This window comes from Rhinolophus ferrumequinum, chromosome 6 (genome assembly GCF_004115265.2).
Source record: "Rhinolophus ferrumequinum isolate MPI-CBG mRhiFer1 chromosome 6, mRhiFer1_v1.p, whole genome shotgun sequence".
Taxonomy (NCBI): Eukaryota; Metazoa; Chordata; class Mammalia; order Chiroptera; family Rhinolophidae; genus Rhinolophus; species Rhinolophus ferrumequinum.
The window spans coordinates 72,347,528-72,371,032 of NC_046289.1; the positions used below are offsets into that span (position 1 = coordinate 72,347,528).

The 23,505-nt window shown below is 40.2% G+C and overlaps 1 protein-coding gene and 1 gene segment (V, D, J or C); one reads left to right on the forward strand and one right to left on the reverse strand.

Moving 5' to 3' along the window:
• Positions 1–12,486: 12,486 nt before the first annotated feature.
• The window catches only part of LOC117023612 (T cell receptor alpha variable 1-1-like), a 29,047-nt gene continuing 18,028 nt past the window's right edge, over positions 12,487–23,505 (forward strand). The window contains exon 1 of the V gene segment in view: positions 12,487–12,566.
• On the reverse strand, positions 16,113–17,054 carry LOC117023611 (olfactory receptor 10G3). The gene has a single exon (XM_033108619.1). It carries the CDS (start codon positions 17,052–17,054, stop codon positions 16,113–16,115), a length of 942 nt encoding a protein of 313 aa, XP_032964510.1.

Genomic DNA, 23,505 nt, shown 5'->3' on the forward strand with positions numbered 1-23,505 from the left:
GCTAGATCTTCCAATTAGTTTTACTCTCAACACACATTTATCAAATGCATTTCATATTTCACTCACTGGACCTGCATTTAGGAAGAAAGTAGAATTTAAAAAATACATTTTTCAACATAGAATCACACTCATGCTCATATTAAGAGAACTGAGATGCTGGGGTTGCAAAGGTAAATAATAGAGACCCTGCCCCTCTTCGAGAAGAGGGACAATATTAAACAAAAAATTATAATGCGATATGAGAAAATTACATAGAGATATGCATAAAGTTCCATGGGAAAAAGGGAGACTGGACTTGGACTAATTGTCCACTGGCAATAAATTCATCCCTCTTTTCCTTCCTCCCTCCCTCCATCCTTCTATTAAACAAATGTCCATGGTGGTTAGTTACTATATATAAAGCACTGTGCTAGATGTCATAAATGAAAAGAGAATAAAATCAGATCCTTCTTGAAGGAGCATTAATTTGGTATAGGAGATAAAATAGTTAAACAGGTAATGCAAACAGCCACTGTTTATGGGCCACTTCTTTGTGACAAGGCCGTGTGACGCTCTTTAATTACACTATCTTACGGCAGTCTTGTGAGGTAGACATTATTATCCCCATTATACCAGTTAGGAAATTGAAATTTAGATAGGTTAGGAATTTGCTGAGGGTCATGCAGCTGTGAATTATGGAACTGAGTTCTAACATATTTATCTTACAACAAAGTCTGTGCTACAAAGACAATGTGGATTCTGGAGTGTGAGGTTTTGGGATTAAATTGCCTTCACCACTTGTCAACTGCATGACCTTGGGTATTTTACTGAACTTCTCTGAGCCTCCGTTTCCTCATACAAAAATGAAGTTAATAGTAGCTACTTCATAGGCTTGTAGTGGAGATTTAGCAAAACTCGGTTAAGGCATTTGGTCCAGTGCCTGGCCAATCTTTTAAGCTACATTTGATAGCTAATACTATTATGCTGTTCTGCATACCTGTAGATAGCAAGTGGTGCATGCTGAGAGATGCAGATCAAAAGTGTACATATTTCAAGAAAAGAAGGATCACTTCCAACTGGAGCGTGGGAGGGTGAGTAGATTAAAGGAGGATCGTGAAGAATTCACTTAAATTGGGGTTTCCAAAAAAAAAAGCTAAGACTTGGGGCCGGCCAGGTGGCTCGGTTGGTTGGAGCTCCATACTCCTAACTCCGAAGGCTGCCGGTTCGATTCCCACATGGGCCAGTGGGCTCTCAACCATAACGTTGCCAGTTCAACTCCTCAAGTCCCGCAAGGGATGGTGGGCTCCACCCCCTGCAACTAACATTGAACATGGCACCTTGAGCTGAGCTGCCACTGAGCTCCCGGATGGCTCAGTTGGTTGGGGCGTGTCCTCTCAACCACAAGGTTGCCAATTCGAATCCCACAAGGGATGGTGGGCTGCGCCCCCTGCAACTAGCAATGGCAACTGGACCTGGAGCTGAGCTGCCCCCTCCACAACTAAGACTGAAAGGACAACAAATTGACTTGGAAAAAAGTCCTGGAAGTACACACTGTTCCCCAATAAAGTCCTGTTCCCCTTCCCCAATAAAATCTTTAAAAAAAAAAAAAAGCTAAGACTTGAACATTTAGACTCTAAAATTTGGAGTAGAAGATTGAGGAAGGCAGCAAGAAGCTTGTTACCTGTGGGAGGTGACAAGTAATAAAAATGCAAGCAAATTACAGAGAATGGTAATTAAACAGGGTAATGGCAGAGAAAGTAAGGAGGAAAGGTGGGGCTGTTACGGGTAAGCGTCTAAGAGCCTTAATTCAATCTCTAGGTAGAATGCTGTTCATATGTAGATCGACTGCTGTTCTGTGAATGGATACTGAATGAATAGCCCAAACTGACAGAAATGCAAATGCTCTTTGAAACAGGGGCTATTAGTAATGCAAATATTAAAAACCTCTGATTTAAGCAGAATAACAACAAAACACCCTAATCAAACTCTGTGTTAATCAAGCTGTGAATGAAGACATTTACATCCTCATGATTTTGATGACAGAAAAAAATTCCTCTGTCCCTAGTTTGTCTTATCTGTAGCTAGAACTAAGTATGATTAGTAAATGCCATCCTAATCTAGGGTTCATTCATTCATTCATTTATTTAACAAATATTTTACTGAGAGGTTACTATGTGCCAGGCCCTATTCCATGCCTGGGGGATACAGCGGATCGTCTTTCTTTAAGAGTTCTCATCAATAGCTAGAGAGGGCTTTTGGAACAGAAGGGCACCTCAGGAGAACCATAGGCAGGTTCTGACATATGTCTACTGACATGTTTGGATAGAGGTGGGAAAGGACCTAGAAATCGACAGGGTCCAGAGTGTGTCCTAAGATGATCTATGGTGAGAAGATAAAGTGCCCTTGATTGAAGAAGCTTTGAAAAGATTTTAATGTCCCCAGTTTCATTTGAACTAAAACATTGGCTGCCTTTCGCATTGCTCTGTGCACCCCATTCCAAAGCTTACTCCATCACTCCTCATACACCTGTCCTCATCTTGTGCTATCTAAATTTACCAAATAAATGTTCTTTCCACCCATTCCAATTCCTGCTGTTCTTCAAAGCCAGTCTCTGGGCTCAGCCCCAAGCCTTGAGGGGCAGTAAATGGATTCAGAGTTGCTACTCAAACACAGATCCCCATGGAAACCAAACGACTAAGAAAACAAAAAGAGAGGAAGAGGCAGCCACTGCCTGACCTTTTATGCTTGCTCTCCAAATTCTTTTCGCTCTCCGGCTTGAAGGCAAGTGCTTATTTGTATAACCAGTGGAAGGAAAGAACCTGACCCCTCCTCCCCACTCTCAAATTTCTTAAGAACCTCTCTTCTCTTTGATAGTAAGTATAGAGCAGTGGGACATCTCCACCTGGTGGTGCAAATACCAAATTACCTCCAAGAAGAGATTAGAGAGAGAGCCTGCAATGCAGGTTATTAAGCAGCTGCAAAAGGAAGAGAATGCCAAGACGTCATATGCAGGAGCCACTCTTAGGAAAAGTGTTTAGTTGTGAGGCATTTAGTGCCTCACATAATGATCTATGGTTACATATATATATATATATATATATATATATGATTAAATATATATATGATTAAATATATATATGATTAAATATATATATGATTAAATATATATATTTAATACTTCATTTTTAAATTATTATTATTTTTAAGGAGGGCACAGCTCACAGTGGCCCATGAGGGGATCGAACCGGCAACCTTGGTGTTATTAGCACCATGCTCTAACCAACTGAGCTAACCGGTCACCCCCCTCACATATATTTTTAAAATACTTAAATATCATCTTTTAGTTGGTGACTTTTTTTTTTTTTTTTGCATTCAATCGAAATATGGATGGATACATGAGGTCCTCTCATATCTTCCAACTTCATAGCAGATATTTCCTACCTGAATGTCTTGTCCCCACAAATTCAGTGTAATCCAGGATCTAGATGGTGTTCTTCTCTTCCTTTTCTTTCCCATTGAGAAGGCAGGCCTCACTAGCTTACACAGGGAAACCAGAAGATTTATTCCATTGTCTTTTAGATGTATCCCAGGGTTGAAGTGTCACCCTTCTTCCTCCCCCATCATGAGAGCAGAAGCCCAGACTGTGGCAGGCACATACTGCTGTCCTTGTACCCCCACAGCTATCATGCAGGACCTCAATGTTTTCTGTACATATTCTTGGGGGATGTGATAGCCCTTGTCAACAGACAGTTGTTGCCACCAATTCAATACAACAGGAGTCTCCAGTTTGGGGTGTGGTGAAGGGGAACTTTAGTCAATGAAAACAGCTCAATCATGAAATAGCACAGCTATGGAACAGCACAGTTGTGAGGTGGCCCTGGGGTGAGGTGGCCCTGGCCCTAGTGTTGCAGCTCTGTCCCTCTCTGGCTCTACCCCAGTTCAGCAAGCCAGCTCTGCTCCAGTCCAACAAGATAGTTTTAACGTTACAACTCTAGCTGAGGAAACATAGTCTTTGGTGGAAATAGAATGTGTGATCGTTGAGTCAGAGGAGACCTGCCTTATATAGAGAGCTGACTTACATATACATACACCCCTGATCTCTGTTTTGGTCCATTTCTATGCCAATGAGGACGCTAAATCCTCACAGTTTGATCCAAATAGTATCATCCTGATTGGTCAGAATGGAGCCACTCTGATTAGTCAGTGAAGATGCAAAGGAGGATATAGCTACACAGCTCCAATTGGATGGGGAAAATTTCAGTCCTATTGGTTGAAATGTGATTCCAGGAACTACTTTATAAGTGTTGGTTCAGATGGCAGGAACACAGTGCAGGCAGGCAGCTTCTCCCTGAAGTGTGTTGTGCAGGAGAGGCCCCTGTTTAACAATGGCTGCTAGGCTCTGTTTTTAAATTTGGGCCCGATTAACCACGAGGAGTCCTTCCTAAAAGGTATTTCCTTTCTCTGAGTCAACATTCTCTCAATAAGAGGGCCTGGCAACAAGGCTCAAGGGCTCCTCTGAGAGAGCACAACCGCGTCCCCTGCTCATAGCTACTTCTAGCCAGGGGCACGTGCAGGAGATGCTGGGGCTCATCACTGGAAGAAGGCATAAGACACGATCCATTCTCTTCAGAGCTGAGTGCTTTCTTCTAGGAATTCTTTCAAATTGCAGGTGGCTCATGTCCCCCTAGTTTTGTGTGTAAGTAGGTTGAAATAAAAACATACTCAACATATTGACTAATTGCTCCTTTGTACCTTCTTTCTGAAGTTATGTTTCCCCAACCTTTATTTATATCTTTTGGCCTTTTCTGGATCTTTTCCACAGTCTTCTTAAAAATGTGTTTTATTTTTTAGAGCAGTTTTAGATTTACAGCAAACTTGAGCATAAGGTACAGAGATTTCTAATGTGCCCTTTGCCCCTACACATACATAATCTCCCCCATTATCAACGTCCCCACTAGAGAATGTTAGAATTGATGAACCTACATTGACAAATCAAGCATCACCCTCGGGGGTAGGGAAACCTGAACTGTAATTGATGATTTCCTGGAGGCTCAGTGTGGACAAGGCTGAGAGATAAAAACGCCAAGGGAATCTAGTCCCAGGCTTTTCTGAGTTTGCCTTTAGGAGTTCTACTTCTGGCTCGGTCTCACAGTATATATTGGAGAAAAATCCCCTCATGTTTCCAATAGGAGGAAGGAAAATGGGACCTTTTTGAAATAAGCCAGAGCATTCTCTTCTTTACAAGTCCTACCCTCAGGGGAACTATTTAACCAGAGCCTAACCTGCTGGGGTATTATCAGCCCAACTGACTAGGGAGAAGGGAAATACTCAACTCCAGCCCCCTCTAGCCATCCTGTCCCACTTAAGGTGGGAAGGGGGTGTTGAGAAACACATACAAAGTTCACAGTCCACAAGTACAGACTGTGTAAAATAATGACACCTAGTTATAAGACTGGAGAATGCTTCCTCTCCCCCCATACCTCACTACCATATTATCAAAGGCATATTTACAGCAGTTCTTTTTACCAAGTACATCATGCCCGATTATCGAGAAAAAATTACAAGGCATACTAAAAGGCAAAACAAAACAAAGCCCAAAAAACTCCCCCACAAAACAAAAAACACGGTTTGAAGAGACAAAGCAAGCATCAAAATCAGACTCAGATATAGCAGGGATGTTGTAATTATCAGACCAGGAATTTAAAACAATTGTGATTATCATGCTAATGGCACTAATGGATAAAGTAGACAGCACGCAAGAACAGATTTAAGCAGAGAGATGGAAATCCTAAGAAAGAATCAAAAAGAAATGTGAGAGATAAAAAACACCAGAACAGAAATGAAGACTGCCTTTGATGGGCTTATCACTAGACTGGAAGCAGCTGCGGAAAGAATCTCTGAGCTTAAGGATATCTCAATAGAAACCTCCAAAACTAAAAGGCAGACAGAAAAAAGACTTGCGGGGGGGGGGGGCCAGAACAGATATCTAAGAAATATGAGACAACTACAAAAGGTTTAATATATGCTTAATAGAAAGAAAGAAAGAAAGAAAGAAAGAAAGGATATGGTGCCTTTGATATAAAAGAAATTAATTTCTACTATGACTATCGTATGTATCCATATTAGAATATTATATGAAAGGGAAATGAAATGTATTAAATCACAATGAGTTAAATGAAAATACCCTTCCTGGTGGAGGTCACATGTGAGCTAACTGAATCATAAGGAGTCTGCATAAAAGTTTAATGCTGTATTTTGAATTTATAAACAGATAAAAAGATGGTAATCCTACAAAACTATAGGTTGTAAACACAACTCTAAACCTGAAAATTCTAGAAAGAGGGCATCATTTAGTGAAACTCATCTCGAAGTTGAACAAGCCAATGAAATTATTAAATGCATTGTTGCTTGTTTTTCTTCAAAACTTAAACTTGATGGAGGAGACAAATACTTAAAAAATTTTTTTTAATTAAAATTTATTGGGGTGACAATGGTTAGTATAATTACATAGGTTTCAAGTGTACAATTCCGTAATACGTCATCTATATATCACATTGTGTGTTCAACACTCAGAGTCAGCTCTCCTTCCATCACCATGTTTTTGACCCCGTTTACCCTCATCTATCACCCCCCGCCCCTCCTATCCTCTGGTAACCACTAAACTGTTGTCTGTGTCTGAGACAAATACTTCTTGAATGAATTCACAAATTGCAATATTCACTACCATTACCTTAATGCAGGCTAGTATCACCCCTCACCTGAACTGCTGCATCAGTCTTCTAATCAGCCTCCTAACTGTGTTTTGCCTTCTACAATCCATTCACTACATAGCAATAAATGCGACACTATTAAAACACAAGTCAAATATAGTCAATAACATTTGCAATCCCTATGATGTTGGTTGGGAACTGAACTTATTGGGGCAATCACTTTGTAAGTTATATAAATGTCTAATCACTATTCTGTACACCTGAAACCAATATAACATTGTATGTCAAATGTAATTGAAAAATTAAAAACAATCAAACAAACAGAAAACCCCACGAGTCAAATCACCTCAATTTGGAGCTTTGATTCTCTCGGTGGCTTTGATATGATACTGAGAGCGAAATCTATAGTCCTTATAAAGATCTGGATGACCTGGCCCCACTTTATTTTTTTATAGCTTTTCTTGTGTCCCTGGATCCTCACCCTTATTGACAATGCTAGCCTTGCCTAACTCTTTCTTATCCTTCAAGTTTCAGATTACCATATTTTCACAAAAATTCTTGTACATGAATGTTCATAACAACTTATTCATAATAGCCAAAGAGTGGAAACAATGCAAATCATCATTAACTAACGAATGGATAAACAAAATGTGGTATAGTCATACAATGGACTATTATTCAACCTGTCAACATAAGAAACATCAAACCTGTAGAGAATTTTTATGAAAGTTTATTTGAACTACATTGACACTATATGCCAGGGAGCAAGATCTTAGATGCTCTGGAGAATAACAATTTCACAACCTCTTTTATGTGTTTGAAATTAAGGAGGGAATATCAGGAAGATTACATGAGGATGGGAGAAAGCAAGGCAGATATTGGATTACAGGATAGTTAACAATGTTATATGCTTTCTTGAGGGTGGTTTTTTGAAAGGTGTGTTAACCTAGATGCACAGAAACAATGGACAAGCTTGCTTAAAGTAAAGATAAACCTTTTACTAAAAAATATATGCCTGGAGCATGACTACCCACTATGATCTGCCCAGTCAGAAATTTAGAATCAGATCACCCTGTCAAGTTACTTTCCAGAGAACCCCTTTTTTTTGTCCACAAATCTTAAAAAAGAATGAAATCACAAACCTTAAAAAAAGAGTGAAATTCTGAGGAGGCAGGATAGCTCAGTTGGTTAGAGCGTGAGGTCTGAACAACAGGGTTGCCGCTTCGATTCTCACATGGGCCAGTGAGCTGCGCCCTCTACAACTAGATTGAAGACAACCAGCTGCCACTGAGCTTCTGGATGGGCGGCCGGATGGCTCAGTTGGTTAGAGCGCGAGCTCTCAACAATAAGATTGCTGGTTCACTTCCCACATGGGATCGTGGGCTGTGCCTCCTGCAACTGAAGATCGAAAAAAGCAACTGGACTTGGGGAAACACCCTGTTCCCCAATATTCCCCAATAAAATTTGTTTTTAAAAAAATGCTAAGTAAAAAGTAGTTAGGACAAATATTGTGTGGTTCCACTTATATGAGATACCTAGAACAGGCAAATTACTTAATCATACGACACAATGTGTATATTTCAAACCTTGATTCTCCAAATAGTTCTTTACGTCAGTGTTCTATACCATGGTCTGGGAATAATGGCTCCTGCCCTTTGGCCTATGACAGGTCAGGTGAGGCCTGAATCACATGAAAATGTCTGGATCTTGGAAGAAGGAGGCCCTGAAGGGCTGAGAGTTTAGGCCAAAAGAAAAAACGATCAGAGAAACAAAGACAATGGCCGGCCCCAGGAAGATGACAAAGGCTGTTGAGGTCAGGCAAAGATTAAGCTACCAAAGCATTAGGAGAGCTGTTCTGGAGGGTGGTTCTAGGGCAGACATTTGGAAAATAAAGCCCTGGCTGGGGGTAGAAGGAAGAGAGGTGTTCAAGTATCAGGGTCTTAGGTCACAGTAGCCAGGAGGGTATTAAATATAGAGCACTTGCCAACATCACCAGCTTCCTGTTTTTTTCCCCAGACCCCAGGCCCTACCCTTCCTCTTCAAGGGTGTCTCAGCCTCTTTTCACTTCCTTTTTGCTTCTCTTTCCTCTCTGGAAAACCATAAATGCTATTGCCCCAGAACCTTTGATTGCTAGACCCATGAGTCAGAGAACCTTGAGGCTACTTAGGGGGCTTAGGGTTTGGGGGAGGCTGGCTTGTTGCTTGTGCTGGGTCAAAATTGGTTGGGGCATTTCTGCTGTTGTAGTTGTATCTTGTCCTTCCAAGCTGCCCAGCTTCTCTGTAGAGGAAACAGGGACCCCTGTGTAACTGCACGTGAACTTCATTTCTTTAGGATGCATTCTACTTTAATCCAAACTAGATTTGTTTAGCTTGATAGAAATATAACTCACTTGCATTTTTTCCCCAGATTCTCCTACCTGTACATATACTGTATGTCCGCTCCTTTTAATCATTAAGCCCTTAGGATATTAGGTTCTGGTCAGTGTCAAACTTACTTCGGAATAAAGCTTCAGATCTATCAACCATGACCAAGATACAATAACCAAACCTCAAACTAGAATAAGGTTTTGGTCAAACAAAGCTAACACCTTGGCCTCCTTTATGTCTCAGCTCCAGACTCATGAAAGCAGAACGGTCCCATGGACCACGTCCCCTGGGAACCAGACAGAACATGCCATGACTGGCACCAGACCTGGAGCTGTGATCAATCGCTCCCTGCCTTAGCCCCGACCAATCAGTAGAGCCCATGACACCAACTCCCATAGTAACCGTGATTAATGATTTGCCCTTGACATAACCTGGCTGCTAGAGGCCACCAGAGAGCCAGGTTTTTGAGATCATTAGTTCACCTATGTCTCTGGGCTTGGCACCAACTCCTTAAATAAACCTTTACTTTCTTTGCTGCAAACTCCTGCTCGTGTCTTTTTTTTTTTTGGCTTGGCTGCATGCAGGCAAGTGGACCCTCTGAGTCTATCGTAATGCCTTCTCTATATAACTTTTGGCAGAAAGGTCCAGAAAGTGGAGACAAAACTGCCTTGGGGGACCAAGAGTCCAGGCTTCTTCCCATTGCTTCTCTTCATACTTCATGCACTGTGAGGTCTTTTATCCCCAGGAAAATTCTGCTCTTGATGTTTAGATTCATTAAATGGAACATAGAATGAGGTGTGCTTTGGGTGTCAGAGAGTCTCAGCATCCTGCAGCATCAAAAATGATGGGTCAGTACCCAAGTTACACAGCCCCACCCCATGCAGGTCCTAGCTTCTTACAGCTGGGTGCTATAGCAACACAGCCTAAGAGGAGAGAGGCTCAGAAACCGCTCCAGCCACAGAATCCCTAGGACCTAATTCTCCAGAAGCTTGAGCCTGGGGCCAAGTTAAGGAGCATATACAGGTTATTTGAGACTGGGTATGTGAGGTCTTTCACTGGGGGGGTGGAAGTAGACATGGTGACTCTTCCTTGGCCCTAGAGAGAAGAAAGAAAAATAGGAGTGTGTAAAGGGCTAAATGAGGTTCTTATGAGTAAGCAAAATGAACATGAAAAGGGAAATTGGTGAAGCTTTTGTCCTGTGCAGACATGAAGCAGGTTTCCAATGGAAGGGCTTTATTTTCGTAGGTAATAGAGTAGACTGGTGGATTAATCTAAATTGGAGCAGAGCAGAGACTTTCCCTTGGTTCCAGAGGTTCTAAGATTTGTGTTCAGCTCCAAGATGTTGTATGGCTTTGGGCCTTTCATTTAACCTTTCGGAAATTCAGTTACTAAAAATGGCTTACCATACTCCGTGCCTTACCTCACGGATGGGGTGATGGCCTTATATATGTGACGGGCCTTTGTAAACTCTAAAGCCTTGTTATTTAAAGTGTGGCCTTGGTCCAACAGCATCAATCACCTGGCAGCTTGTTAGAAATGAAAATCTCAAGTCCCATTCCAACTCTACTGAATCAGAATCTTCATTTTAATAAGATTCCCAGATAGTCACCTACACATGACAATTTTCAAAGAATCACCGTAAATCACTGTATAAATTAATGTTACTGTCTGAGTGAGGACCAAACATCACTTGGGATTCAGTTTTGCCCTCTTATGTAAGACCACAAGGGGGTGGCAGGTGCCCACTTCATTGAGTGACAGATCCCTCTACTCCAATTTCTTTCATAAGTGTAGTCTTCAGAAGGATGATTAAGAATGTGCTGGCCCCTGGCAATGGGATGGGAGAAAATGAAAGAAGGACCTGGAGAGAAGAAAAGAAAGATGGATGATGGAAGGAGGATGAACTACAGTGATTTTCTGGGCTGAGAGCAGGAGAACGAGTATAAGTGGAGACAAGTAGAAAGCATTTGTAATCCTGTGTTGGGGGCTTTGAACACACGAAGGTCTGGTGTTCTGAGGTAATAGACAAATTTCTCCTTTTTGTCACTTTTCTCCTTTTTTTAACAGAAGACATGCTTCTGACATGGATCCTCTTCTTGCTCCTCCTAAAGGACGAGTCTGGCTTCTCCGAGACCCACAACTTCCTCGTCATCATGTTGACAGACCCATAGCAAAGGTCTCTGATAAGTACAAATATTACTGTGACGTGATGATGATGGTTCGAGGGCTGGCCACTGAGAATAGCTGTAAGAAGACCAAGACCTTTTTCACAGCCTGTTTCCTAACACAGGTAACCCTCTGCAAGGGTCCAACTGCGAGTGACTGCCACCTCATCATCTTCAAAGTCACTCAATGTAATCTCTACCCAGAGGCCTTGTCACCACACTTACTACTAAGGCATTAACCCGTGGGGGGATGTGAGGGTGGTCTGTGTGGGGAAACATTCAATTCTCTTGGAGGAATCATCTCTAAGCATCTCATCAAGGACGACTGTGGTTCTGCCCCGCACCCCCCAACCCCATTCCCACTGGGAAGCCCTGTTTGGTCCTAGCTAGTCTAGATTCTCCCCCAGAGCCTGGACTACCTCTCTGTTCCCTACATCCTAGCCCCTAAACCTGCTCTGAGGGATAGTGGAGGCAGAGGGGAGAGAGGCTTGTCACCAGCCTCCTTTGACACCTTTAGTACTTGCCCAGTCTAATTGCCTTATCTTTCCTACAGAGAGAGAGAGAGAGAGAGAGAGAGAGAGAGAGAGAGAGAGAGAGAGAGAGAGAAAGAGAAAGAGAGGGAGAGAGAGAACACCAATGCTAAATATTTTTCTAGGGTTTGGCCCCTTTTCTCCTCAAGCTCTCACTCCCTAGGGTGGAAGAGAAGGTCAGAGAGAGGTTTGTGAGCCTGGTGTGGGCAGTTATGCTCCAGGGGTCTGCTGAGCCCATTTGCCCACCTGCTGCTTTAATAAAACTCTCAAGGGTGCTGACCATGAGTGGCTCTGAGTGTTTGGGTTCCTAGCACCCTCTCATTTGAGGGGGGCTTGTGACAGAGAGGGGTTTGTAGGGGAAATCCTCCTTTACAGGTACAAGTCCCAGAACTGTCAAGCACCAACAGTGGGCAGAAGTGTCACTATCAGGAGATAGGAGTGACATTGGCCTGGGGCAGACCAATGAAGCGACATGATCCCTTCTCTGACCATGCTGGTCATGCCCCCTTGAACACTGTCTTCTTAGCTTAGCAGAAGATGCAGAGAAATATTGAAAAGACCAAAATGATTACTGAGAGTACAAGAAAATTAACCCAGAGGCTATAATTAGCATAAAGCTTACCGAGGACAGATTTCCTAACTTATTTTGTTTGAGGACAGATTTCCTAACTTATTCCGTTTCACCTATCATTTTGAGATACTTAAACTTTGGTCCAAAGGGATCAGGAGAGGAATCCATCACATCTACTGAGCATCCTCAGTGTGCAGAAACACTTCCTACACTGTGGCAACTATACTGTGGAAGGGACAGACAAGGTAAGAGAGGAAGATGTCTGCTACCTTGTCTGCCTGGTATTTTATCTCCTCCAAAGAGCTTTCAGCTTTTAGAAGCAACCCCTTTCTACGTCACTGTAATGTTTTTAATTTTTATTCTGTCATCTCTACCTTGTATGGTCTTTTGGTTACTAGGGTTTCACTGAGGAAATCGGTAGGAAAAGTTTAGGATCCATGAGTTTACTTTTAAGTTTCAGGCCGAGAAGGACAAAATCTTTGCCATTGGTTTGGCTCACTTTCTTTTGTTTTTTAAGTGGCAATTGTTTTTCTATAAGAGAAAAGATAAATCTATGTTTTTATTGCATACTATATGCAAAAATAAATTTCAGATGAAATAAAGATATAAATGAATAAAACAAAATTGTAAAAATGTTACAAAAAAATTAAGGACTCTAGAAAATCTTGGGGTGGGGAGCGAGCTTCTTAAGCAAGACAGAAGCCCAGAGTCCATAAAGGAAAAGATTATGGCACAAAAATAAACAATTTGGAATAAAAAAACACAGAATAAACACAAACAAGTGATACAGTTGGAAGAAAATAGTTGTACTATATCATCAACAGATGACTTTTCTAATACGCAAAGCTCTCATGGATTGATAGGGAAAAGTAAACAACTCAATAAAAAAATAAGCAAGTGATATAAACAGACAAATGATAGAAGAGGAATTCTGAATTATAGGTAAACCTAATAAAAGATTCTCAATCTCTCTATTAGTTAGATAAATCAAAACAAAAATAAGCCTCTCAACAGCTTGGCAAAAATTAGTTGATTTATTGTAGGTGACAGTGTGGGAGTGGGCATTCATTCACACACACACGTTATATTTTATGCATGTATGTTTTTGGTGTATATATTGTAGTAAGTTCTCGCTTAACATCCTCAATAGGTTCTTGGAAATTATGACTTTAAGCAAAATGATGTATAATGAAACCAATTTTAGCATAGGCTAATTGATATAAACAAGAGTTAAGTACCCACATCATATTTCTAGTCAAAAAAACATCACCAAACTTCTAAATAATGGCCCCAAATACTTCATATTAAACACTGAAATAATTGTGAGTGATACAGACGTTTAAGAAAGGTTAATAAAAACAAGTAAGATAATGATTTACCAAATTGTTGACTCCAGTACTATATCTTGAGGGCTGGAGCCTATGCTGGTGGCTCAGGGCACAAAGTAGGAACCAACCTGAGCAGGACACCCCTTCCATCGCAGGGCACGCTCACACCCCACCCACACTCACTCGGATTGGGACAATTTAGACCTGACATTTCACTTAATATGCTGCACATCTTAACTGACTATAGGAATAACATTTATAGTCATAATGTGATACCCTTTAGGTAAATGCTTTTTAATGGTTTTCCGTATTTGGAATCACCATAAACAGAATAATAAAGGCCTACTGATGGTTATAGAATAGAATATAAATTTGATCAACTCTTACAATTAAAAAGTACAGATTACAGAAGTTGAGAGGTGCAAGGTAAAGAAGAGGTGGATAAAATGGGGGTTCTCATGGTCTCCTTTCATAAAGTGAAAGGAAAAGAGATTTAACTGTATTAATTCGCTAATGCAACAAATACTGACTGAACACCTGCTATGCTCATACACTCTTCTTAGTGCTGGAGATTCAGTGGTGAATAGAATAGACACAAATCCCTGCCCACTTACAAAGACAATGATAGAAGAGTTACACTTACAACCATCGTCTTATGGGGACAATACATGGAAAATTGGTCAACAGGGCATCCCCAAATTGCAGAATGGAGCCCATCCCTCGTGTGGCAGTCATGGAAGTGTCATTGGCATCTCCGTTCGAGACAGAAATAAGCTAGTATACACCTCCCAGTGAGAAAATAAACCTTCTTCCTCAGAAAATGTAAGATGACAGTTAGGTTTTCATGGTTTCCATGTCGTACTGTTTATTTGCATGTTTCTATGTGGCCAGGTGACCTTCAACTGACACTATCCCTTTCATGCAAGCACATGCTCTAGATAATAGCCCTCGGAGTCACAAGCAAATATAAGTTTCTTATATGACTTCGCCAACAGCCCTTGTGATTAACAGTTTCCCCTGCCTCCTACTGCCTTCCCTTTTTGCACCCCTTAAATAAGAACCCCCACATGGCTTACCAAAATCCTGCTCTTTTTGTTTGACTTGATCATTCAGCCTAAAATACTCCATCCATGGAACTGAATAAAGACATGTGATAATATTATTTTATTAATTTTTAAAACAACAGCTATGATAGCAATTGTGCTAAGCACCTGGGAAAACGGGAACAAGATATATAATAGCCTTTGGAAACTTTTTGATTCATAAGCTACAGATTTAAGGTTATTTTTGTAATTAACTATTCAACCATTTTATTTGTTAACTATTTTGAAAGATTAAGGTATTTCATAAGTAATTTTGTAGTTCGAGGGAGTTGATATCTAGCGCATTGTTTGTTTTCAGTATAGAATATTGAGGAATTGTGTATGTTTGCTTCATCGAAGGGAGTATGGCTAGTTTTCTCCTAGATCAATAGGTGAACTTCTGAGTCGTTTGGAGAGGAATATTCACATGACCAAACTAATGACTCTCTGCTATGACCAAGAGACTTTGCTCTATTGATAACATGATTTCATCACATGGATAAAGCAACCATCCAATATAAAAAATGGAGCATGAGGCAGAACCATATTAGGATAAGACTGGAGGTGTGAAAGGGTTAAAACGAGAGCTATAGCATGAAATTTGCCCACATTGATTAAGCCCTGGCCTAACTCACTGGAAGCTTGTCAACCTCATGAATCTAAATAGACATGAAATACTAATTTGGATAAATTATCCTGGTGTCCTGATTAATTGCCCTATTTTCTTTTAATGGGAAATTTCATATTGAGCTTTACTTTTGGGTGTGGGGGAATTATTACTGGGACATTTGAAAATATTTTATTGCATTCTTTTTTGGATTGTTTAATTTGGTTTGGTTTGTGAAAGTACCGGTTTAAGAAAAGGTTTATTTCTTCAGCAGGCAAGGTAGAGTAAGGACTTTAGCTCCTCTTTATATCCCATACTGGCCTCAGGAAGTTCCCCAAGCCAGGCCTTTTAAAATGCACACAGCAGGGAATCTATAGTTTCTCTTCTAGCACTAGCTCCTAAGGTATATATCCAATTGCAACAGAACTGAAGAACATTCTCCCATCAAAAAACCTATAGTCCATCCTATGAGGGCTTGACCATTCCAGCCTAGATGTCAATCCTCTGGATGTCTAAATGTGCCAGGCTTTGCTCTCTTCTGAGTGGCTTTTGTCTCACTCTTCACTCTTGTAGCAGCTGAGTTGTTTACCTGGGAAGAACACTAAGGAACTGCTGGAAAGTAGTATTTTACCTAAAACTGTGTTTGATCTTGATGTATTGATACTGTATGGCTACATAAAAAAGAAAAATCAAGAAAAAAAAAACAACTGTCTGAAATCTAAACATTAGAATAATTGTAAATGCGAAGGTGTCCCCAGTGAGGGACAGGCACTTTCAAACATCACTGGTAGTCCCAGGACCTCCTATGATTCTCTTCAGGGCCAGCTTCACCTCTTGGTTCCGCAGAGTATAGATGAGAGGGTTGAGAAAAGGAGTGATGGCTGTGGGGAATAGGGCAGCTGCGCCACCCAGGGGGCTGTTGATTTCAGGCCTCAGGTAGATGAAGGCACAGGGCACATAGTACACCGTTACCAAGGTTACATGGGCTCCACAGGTGGAAAAGGCCCGGCGCCGCCCATCAGCTGTACGGATTCTCAGGATGGCCTGAATGATCTGTATGTAGGAGAGGAGGATCAGGGAGAAGCAACTGGCAACCACCAGTCCGATGTCCACAAAGGTTACCAGCTCGTTGACTGTTGTATCAGCACAGGCCAGCCTCAAAACTGCAGGGATGTCACAGAAGAAGTAATCCACCTGGTTGGGCCCACAGTAGGGCAGGCGGAAGGTTAGGATGGCCTGGAGAGCCCCATGGATGGAACCGGCCACCCAAGCTCCAGCCACAAGAATGATGCATAACTTCCCATTCATGAGCACCGGGTAGCGCAGGGGCCGGCATATTGCCAGGTACCTGTCATAGGCCATCAAGGTGTAGAGGAAGCACTGGGTGCTGCCCAGGAAGTGATAGAAATACAACTGAGCCACACAGCCACCAAATGACATGGGTTTGACACCTAAAGTGAAGTTCATCATGAGACGAGGGACAATGACGGTGGAGATGCCCATGTCAATGATGGAGAGAATGCCAAGAAAAATGTACATGGGACGGGTATGGAGCTGTGTGTCTACCCAGACAGTGATTAGAATGAGGAGGTTCCCCAGCTGAGTCAGGATGTAGATCAGCAAAAAGAACACAAAAAGAAATGTCCTTAGCCTGAGTGGGTAGGGAATTCCTGTCAGGATGAACTCAGTCAACAATGTACTGTTGACTCTTTCCATCCTCTAGAGAGATCCTACCTAGAGAATAGACAAAACAGGAATTAGCATGGTGGTGAGAGGAAGGTGAGGAGAAATTAGAGAAAGAGATTGTAAAAACCAAGTGAGGGGAAGGGAAGTTTCTCTCTTATGTGGAGAGATGACAAGTAGGGAGAAAATATGTTCTATGGCAGGAGCTGGCCTGTTTTGTAAGTAAAGTTTTTTGGAATACAGTCATGCTCATTTACTTATATGTTGTCTGAGGCTGCTTTGATGCTATGATGGCAGAGTGGAGTCGTTGCATTTGGCCTGCAAAGCCTAAAACAATTACTCTCTGGACCTTGACAGAAAATGTTTGCACCTAGAGTACTTTTGCCAAAGATTAAAGGTTTACTGGGAATGACACGTGGTGGAAAGGATATTTGTTTTGTTAAATGCTCTGCCAGTTCAGAAACTCCCAGAGGCCACTAGCTCATTCTTATCTCTGCCAAGATATAAACTTATACAGAGTGGGGAGTATGCAGAAAGGAAATGAGAAAATTCTTTTCCCTTTTTTGTAGTAGAGAGAATGGAATAGAATTTTGATTAAATGATTAGTTACATGTAATAGTGCTTGATGCTGTATAAGTCTACTCTTCAAGTTCTTTGTAGAAAAGAATGCCCATGAGGCAGTAAGCATATAAGTAAAGTTGTGGTTGGTACTTAGTGCTATGTATTTTGGTTTCTTTTTACATAATAATTTTGCCTTGGGACATGGTAAAGGAAGAGAGGAGAGAAGGAAGCAAAGAGGGACAGCCATAGTGAGAAGTCAGGTGGCTGTTCTGGTCTGGCAGACATGGGATGCTATAGTTTTCTGAGGTAGAAAAGGTCTGATGTTAAACTCTGCAGATTTAGAAATCTGATTTGGTCAGGTTTCCCCAGGGTAATCAGGCATTGGGAAATCAATTCACTCTATTCAAATACCTGAGAGAATGACTTGTAAACCAAACAACACTTTTGTTAATCTACAGTGGGAGATCTCACTCCCATGACTGAAATGGTGTGGGAGTGCCATAGTAAGTGCCCAGGGCAACCACTTACTATGTAATATCAAGGTCCCTGGAAATCAAATTAGGAATCAGGTGTATATTTCTGAATTTTGAATCAGGGCAAAAGGAATCTGATGGAGCTTCAACAACTCTCAATTAATTACACCTAGTGAATTACACAGTACCTTTATCTTTATACTTCAATCTTCCCTTCAGATACAATACCTTTTTCTTCTGGACAGTAGTGGGGATACATGGACAAAGTTTTACTGTTATTATTTCCTTCCTGAGTCTATATCTGTTTTAGATTGCCTTTATTATTTCTAATAGCTTTCTTCTTTTCAGCACATTTCATAACTTTTTGGGATTCCCTAATACTTTTTTTTCTCATTTATTTTCCATACTGTCTTCTTATTTGCATTAGGGAACATTCTCTGTTCTCTGAATTATTCTTGTGGAGCTATTTTTTCCCCCTGGAAATTTCCCATAGGTAGGGAATTCCAATCCACACATATTGTGTTGATTCTTGTGTGGGTTTTAAATATATGTCAAAGATTTATTAACTCAAGAATGAGCAAACTAGTTAGAACATAGAGTTACCAAGAGCATTTGACGGAGAGAGTATTTATAGGCATTAAAAAAAAAAAAAAGACTGTTGGCATAAGGTTGCCAGGTTAGTCCAAAACTGGTTACAGTATAATGAAACCATAGCCTTTGGGGATATTTTTCCTATGAAAAAGAAATCTGACAAATTAGCATATTATCTCACAGAACCTAAACTTAAAATTTTTTAAATTTGTATTTTTATATTGAGGTATAATTTACATTAGCATTACATTAGTTTCAGGTGTGCAATATAATGATTTGATATGTGTATATGCTGACTCTTGTTATGTTCAACCCGAGAGAATGTATTTCCTAACCTTGCCCTTAGGTTTTAGAGCCATCATGGGAAGGCATGTAGCTCTGTGTGTAATTCTGTTTTATTAGGTGTGATTTCATTCCAGTTGCAATTAAGTTTTCCTCTATTTGTGTCTTTAACAATTTTTCTTCCTCATTTAGTTATAAAGATTCACAGGACAACTTTTTTTTAACCTCTGATTTGTCATGCCAGTATCATAGACCTCCAAGCATGAAACTTGGTATTCACTGGCTGAACACCCTCTACTTACTTTGAGTCACTGATATCCCAGATGTGGCTCTGAGATGCCTTACTTCATTTCAATAACAAAACTGGAGATAGAGATAGCTAGCTAGCTAGATAGGAGAACATGGCACAAAGAGAAAGAAACATGGCACTTATGAAATCTCAGTGGACTAGGGTGATATGAACTCACAAAATAATGATGGTATTTTACATCTCTGTAGTGTTCTCATGATCCTTAAAGGAGTTAAATGACAGAGGCGTCCCATAGCCATGGAGTGCTAGAGTAAGGACTCCAACTAGGCTTTATGGTTTCCAGTTTAGTGCTTTTTCTACATTTTACTCACCATTACTTCCAACAAATAAGCCAAAATAATTTAGTAAATTGGGTTATTTCAGGTTGCTAGCGCATTAGGAGTTTTAAAAATTCATTAAAATATCAATCGTTAGTGTTCTTGAGGCCATAGCTTTGTCTATGATCAAAATAATGATTTTAAGCGTTTGGTGGTTCATTCTGTCAAAGATTCTAAACTGGAGTTGCTGCCCCCTATTTCTAAACCTAAATGTAGTAGAATTAAGTGCACGTTCTAAAATCAAACAAGAGTAAAATTTTCTTTACCATGAATCCGTAAAGTAGCCCATCTTCTTTCATTGTCTGGAATTCTATCACATCGAGTGTTTTTTTAAAAAATAGACCATTGCTGGGGCTTAGCAATATTTTCATTTTACAGAGAATTTGACTGTGAAGATATTGGTACAATGTGTTTCTGAATTGGGATCTGATACCAAATATAAAAAGTCATGTAGTACGATCATGTTTGAAAAAGATGGGAATCATTAGCGGACCACAAAATGACTATAAATCAACAATGTTGATCATTAAAAAATGGTTAGTGATTGATGATTTGCCCAGGGGATTAGGCACCTTTTCTAATGAGGCAAAGGGCACAGGCTTGACCCCACTTCAGCAGATGAGGTTTGCTTAATTTTGGTTCCAAATTACATACCTAACTCTAGTCATCTATCTCTCAAATGGCCATGAAGAAAAAAAAAATTGTTTTTTGAAAATCAACTCAAAGCACTTTCTTTTAATTTATACAAAGCGTCTCAAATATTTAGAAACTTATATAATCTATTGCTATTTTCTGAATTTTACAATGAGACAGGTAAAACTGAAAATAATCTAAAGAGGAGTAGCATTGCAAAGAACATGTACATAAATACAATGAGATGAGAAAGATTTGAGTTACTAAGTCTAAGAAATGAGACTACAAGTTTTCATTAAAATATAAAACCCTTATTAGCAATGAGTGTGAACTATGTGTTTAAAACATTCATTAACACAGAAATCAGATTACAGTTTTACTCACACCCATCCTTCAAACTGTGGGCAGAGAACTTGTCTTAACAGGTGGGAGAAGGGACCTGACAAAGACCAAACAGCAAGGAGAAAAGTGGGAACAACCACAGAACTCCAGATGCTCTTACCTGCTTTGGTTGGCGTTGAGTCTAGACAGTGAATGGATCTCTGAAGAAGAGTAGTTTTGGAGAACGATGTATCCAAGGAAAGGCTTGGGGAGAGAGTGTTATCCTGATGTAAAATAGCTAAATGGTAGTTGCATAGTTAAACTTAGCAGAGCAATAATAATAAAAAAAAATTTCTGTGAGAACAGAAAGAAATATATTGAATAATTAAACAAGCAAAGATTGAGAAATAAAGTGACTGAGAGTGGAGAAACATTTTGCACATGTTTGGACCATCATTTATCTGTGTCTGAAACTCACTCTGTGGTCATCTATAGTTGGGAATATCTTCCTCTCTTTTCAGCACCTCTCCACATCAGTGGTCAAGTCTTGTAGGTGATGTTTAACTCTGGAAAATGGGATCAGACAAGGATAGGTGCTACTTGAGGAAGAGAATACCACCTTCACCTGGAGGTGTCAGTGTCCGTAGAAAATCCTTTTGCAATCTGAGAAGAGAGATAAAAACCTGTTTCTAGAAAGATTTCAATGATTTTGGACCTAATGGGATCAGCAGTAGTTATTGTGAAGAGATCATGGCAGAAGACCCAATCTGTCAGTTCTGGCTGGATCAAAATGAAGGCCCAAACTATTGAAACTTGATCTATTATTTACCTGCTTATTTATAGACGTCCTCTTCCAGTTTCCTTACAAACTGAGGGAACAGTTGTGGCTCCCACTGAAGGTAACTGCTAAGGTTTGTCTCTCTTGTGTTCTGTTACTTCTTTTATTTTCCCCAGAGTCAATTACAGTGGGTGAGACCATTACCTTGGGGAATATTATAACAGCACTCTTGTGATAAGACAAGACCAATATTCATGGTTTTGTTTCCTGGGAAACTCCCTTGTTTCTAATTTTTTAGAATTTTGTAGCATTAGGTGGGACAAAGTCTGTGGGGCTTAACAGGGCTTATTGAGGCTTACATATCTATGATTTCTTTTATCTTCCAAAAGCAAATTTGGGGGTGGAGAAGGAAGGACAGCTAATGTGGTTGTCGTTGGTCAAAAGATGTTTTCTTATTGGCACTTTCACATTTTATGAAACTCATATTTCTTTGAATTTCTAAGGTGCTAACATAGATCTACATAGGCTAAGAGAAACAGAATCTCAGGATTAGAGGGACATGAGAAGTCATCCAATCCAACTATCTACAATATTTTCAGTCATGCTCCCTAAGCAGTGATTTTTACTAGTATTTTTTAGTCCTGTTTCTTTGAATACTTTCAGATTGGTCTGATTTCTTTTCTGCTAGTCTGATCTTTGAAATGATCTGAACCCTTTCTCCAAACTTCCTTCAAAAGTCTGATAATTGTCTATATCTTAAGATAATACCCTGAATGTGATCTGTTCCCGCTGCCCCCAAACTTTAGTAATAATCTCTATAGCTCCAGTCACCTTGGTGTTGAAGTGTCTAGAGCAAAGGTTGGTAAACTTTCTGTAAAGTCCAGATAATAAATATTGTTGGCCTTGAGGACCATACAGTTTCTATTGTAACTATTCAAGTGTGTCATTGTACATGAAAGCAGCCATAAGTAATACATTACAAATGGACATGGCTGTATTATGGACGTAGCCATATTACGAACATGGCTGTATTATGGACATGGCCGTACAAACTTTATTTGTAGACACTGAAACTTGAATTCATGCATCATAAAACTTATTCTACTTTTTTTTCCAACTATTCAAACAATCAAAAAACCATTATTAGCTAGCAGGTTATACAAAAACAGGTAGCAGGCCAAATTTGGACCACAGGAGAATAGTGGTAATCAGGGGAGGAAAAAAACTTGTTTGTGACAAGTTTGTGAGAAGAACTGGCCAGGTGTGTATGGGTAGATGGAACCAGGCGAAAATGTTTGTCTTACCTTTTCACAGCCTTATCTTCCTTGTATGAGTATTTTGCAGCTTCCACTATTTCAGGAAGCATGACTTCAGTTGCACTAGGTTTCAGAAAGGAAACTGTTGAATTTTATGGGTCCAGGTTTGTATATTGCAACCAGACTGTGTGTGAGGAGGTAGTTTGTGAAGTGGGACTGCACAGGTACAGGTTCATAATTTAAGTTGTTCATGATTTAATCTAGTTTCACGGATTCACCTGGCACCTTTCTAGCCGTGTTTCACAAAAATCATTCCACAAAAGTAGTTATGTTTATTGATTAAAGTAGTAATGATACACACACACCTCTAAGAGTAGTTAGGTTTTATGGATTAAACATGCGTATGACCCCAAGATCTGACAGGCTTCATAGCATCTCATCTCCTCTGGCAACAATAATAAGGTCCCCAATGTTAGGTGTTATACAAAAGACATATCCATTAGCTCTGATTTCTATCATTATTTTATTCATGTCACAAGTGGCTATTTTATTGCTTCTGACGAGAGAAATGCAGATAAACAGATGGGCAGCTGTTGCTGTTGCCCCTCCCCCATTGTTGCAAGCCCTTGCAGCCTCCAACTGTAGTGACTTCCAGGGGATTTAAAGGGTCTCTGTCTTTTTCTCTTCATTTTTTGCTTTACTTAGACATATAACTACACCTACCTGTTAAGATGGACTGGGAAATGTCCATAGTGGGGCAGCCATGTTCTAGCTACAGCTCTCTGATGAGAGAGGAAGGAGAGAATTTAGTTTGGTGGGCAGTTAGCCATCTCTACTACAGTGCCTATTAGTAGATATTAGGGAAAAGAGGGCTACAACATAAATATCAATAAAACATTCTTTCTGTTCTCCAGTGACTCTGATCTAAACTATAACACAGGCCAGCCTATGATAAGTGCTAT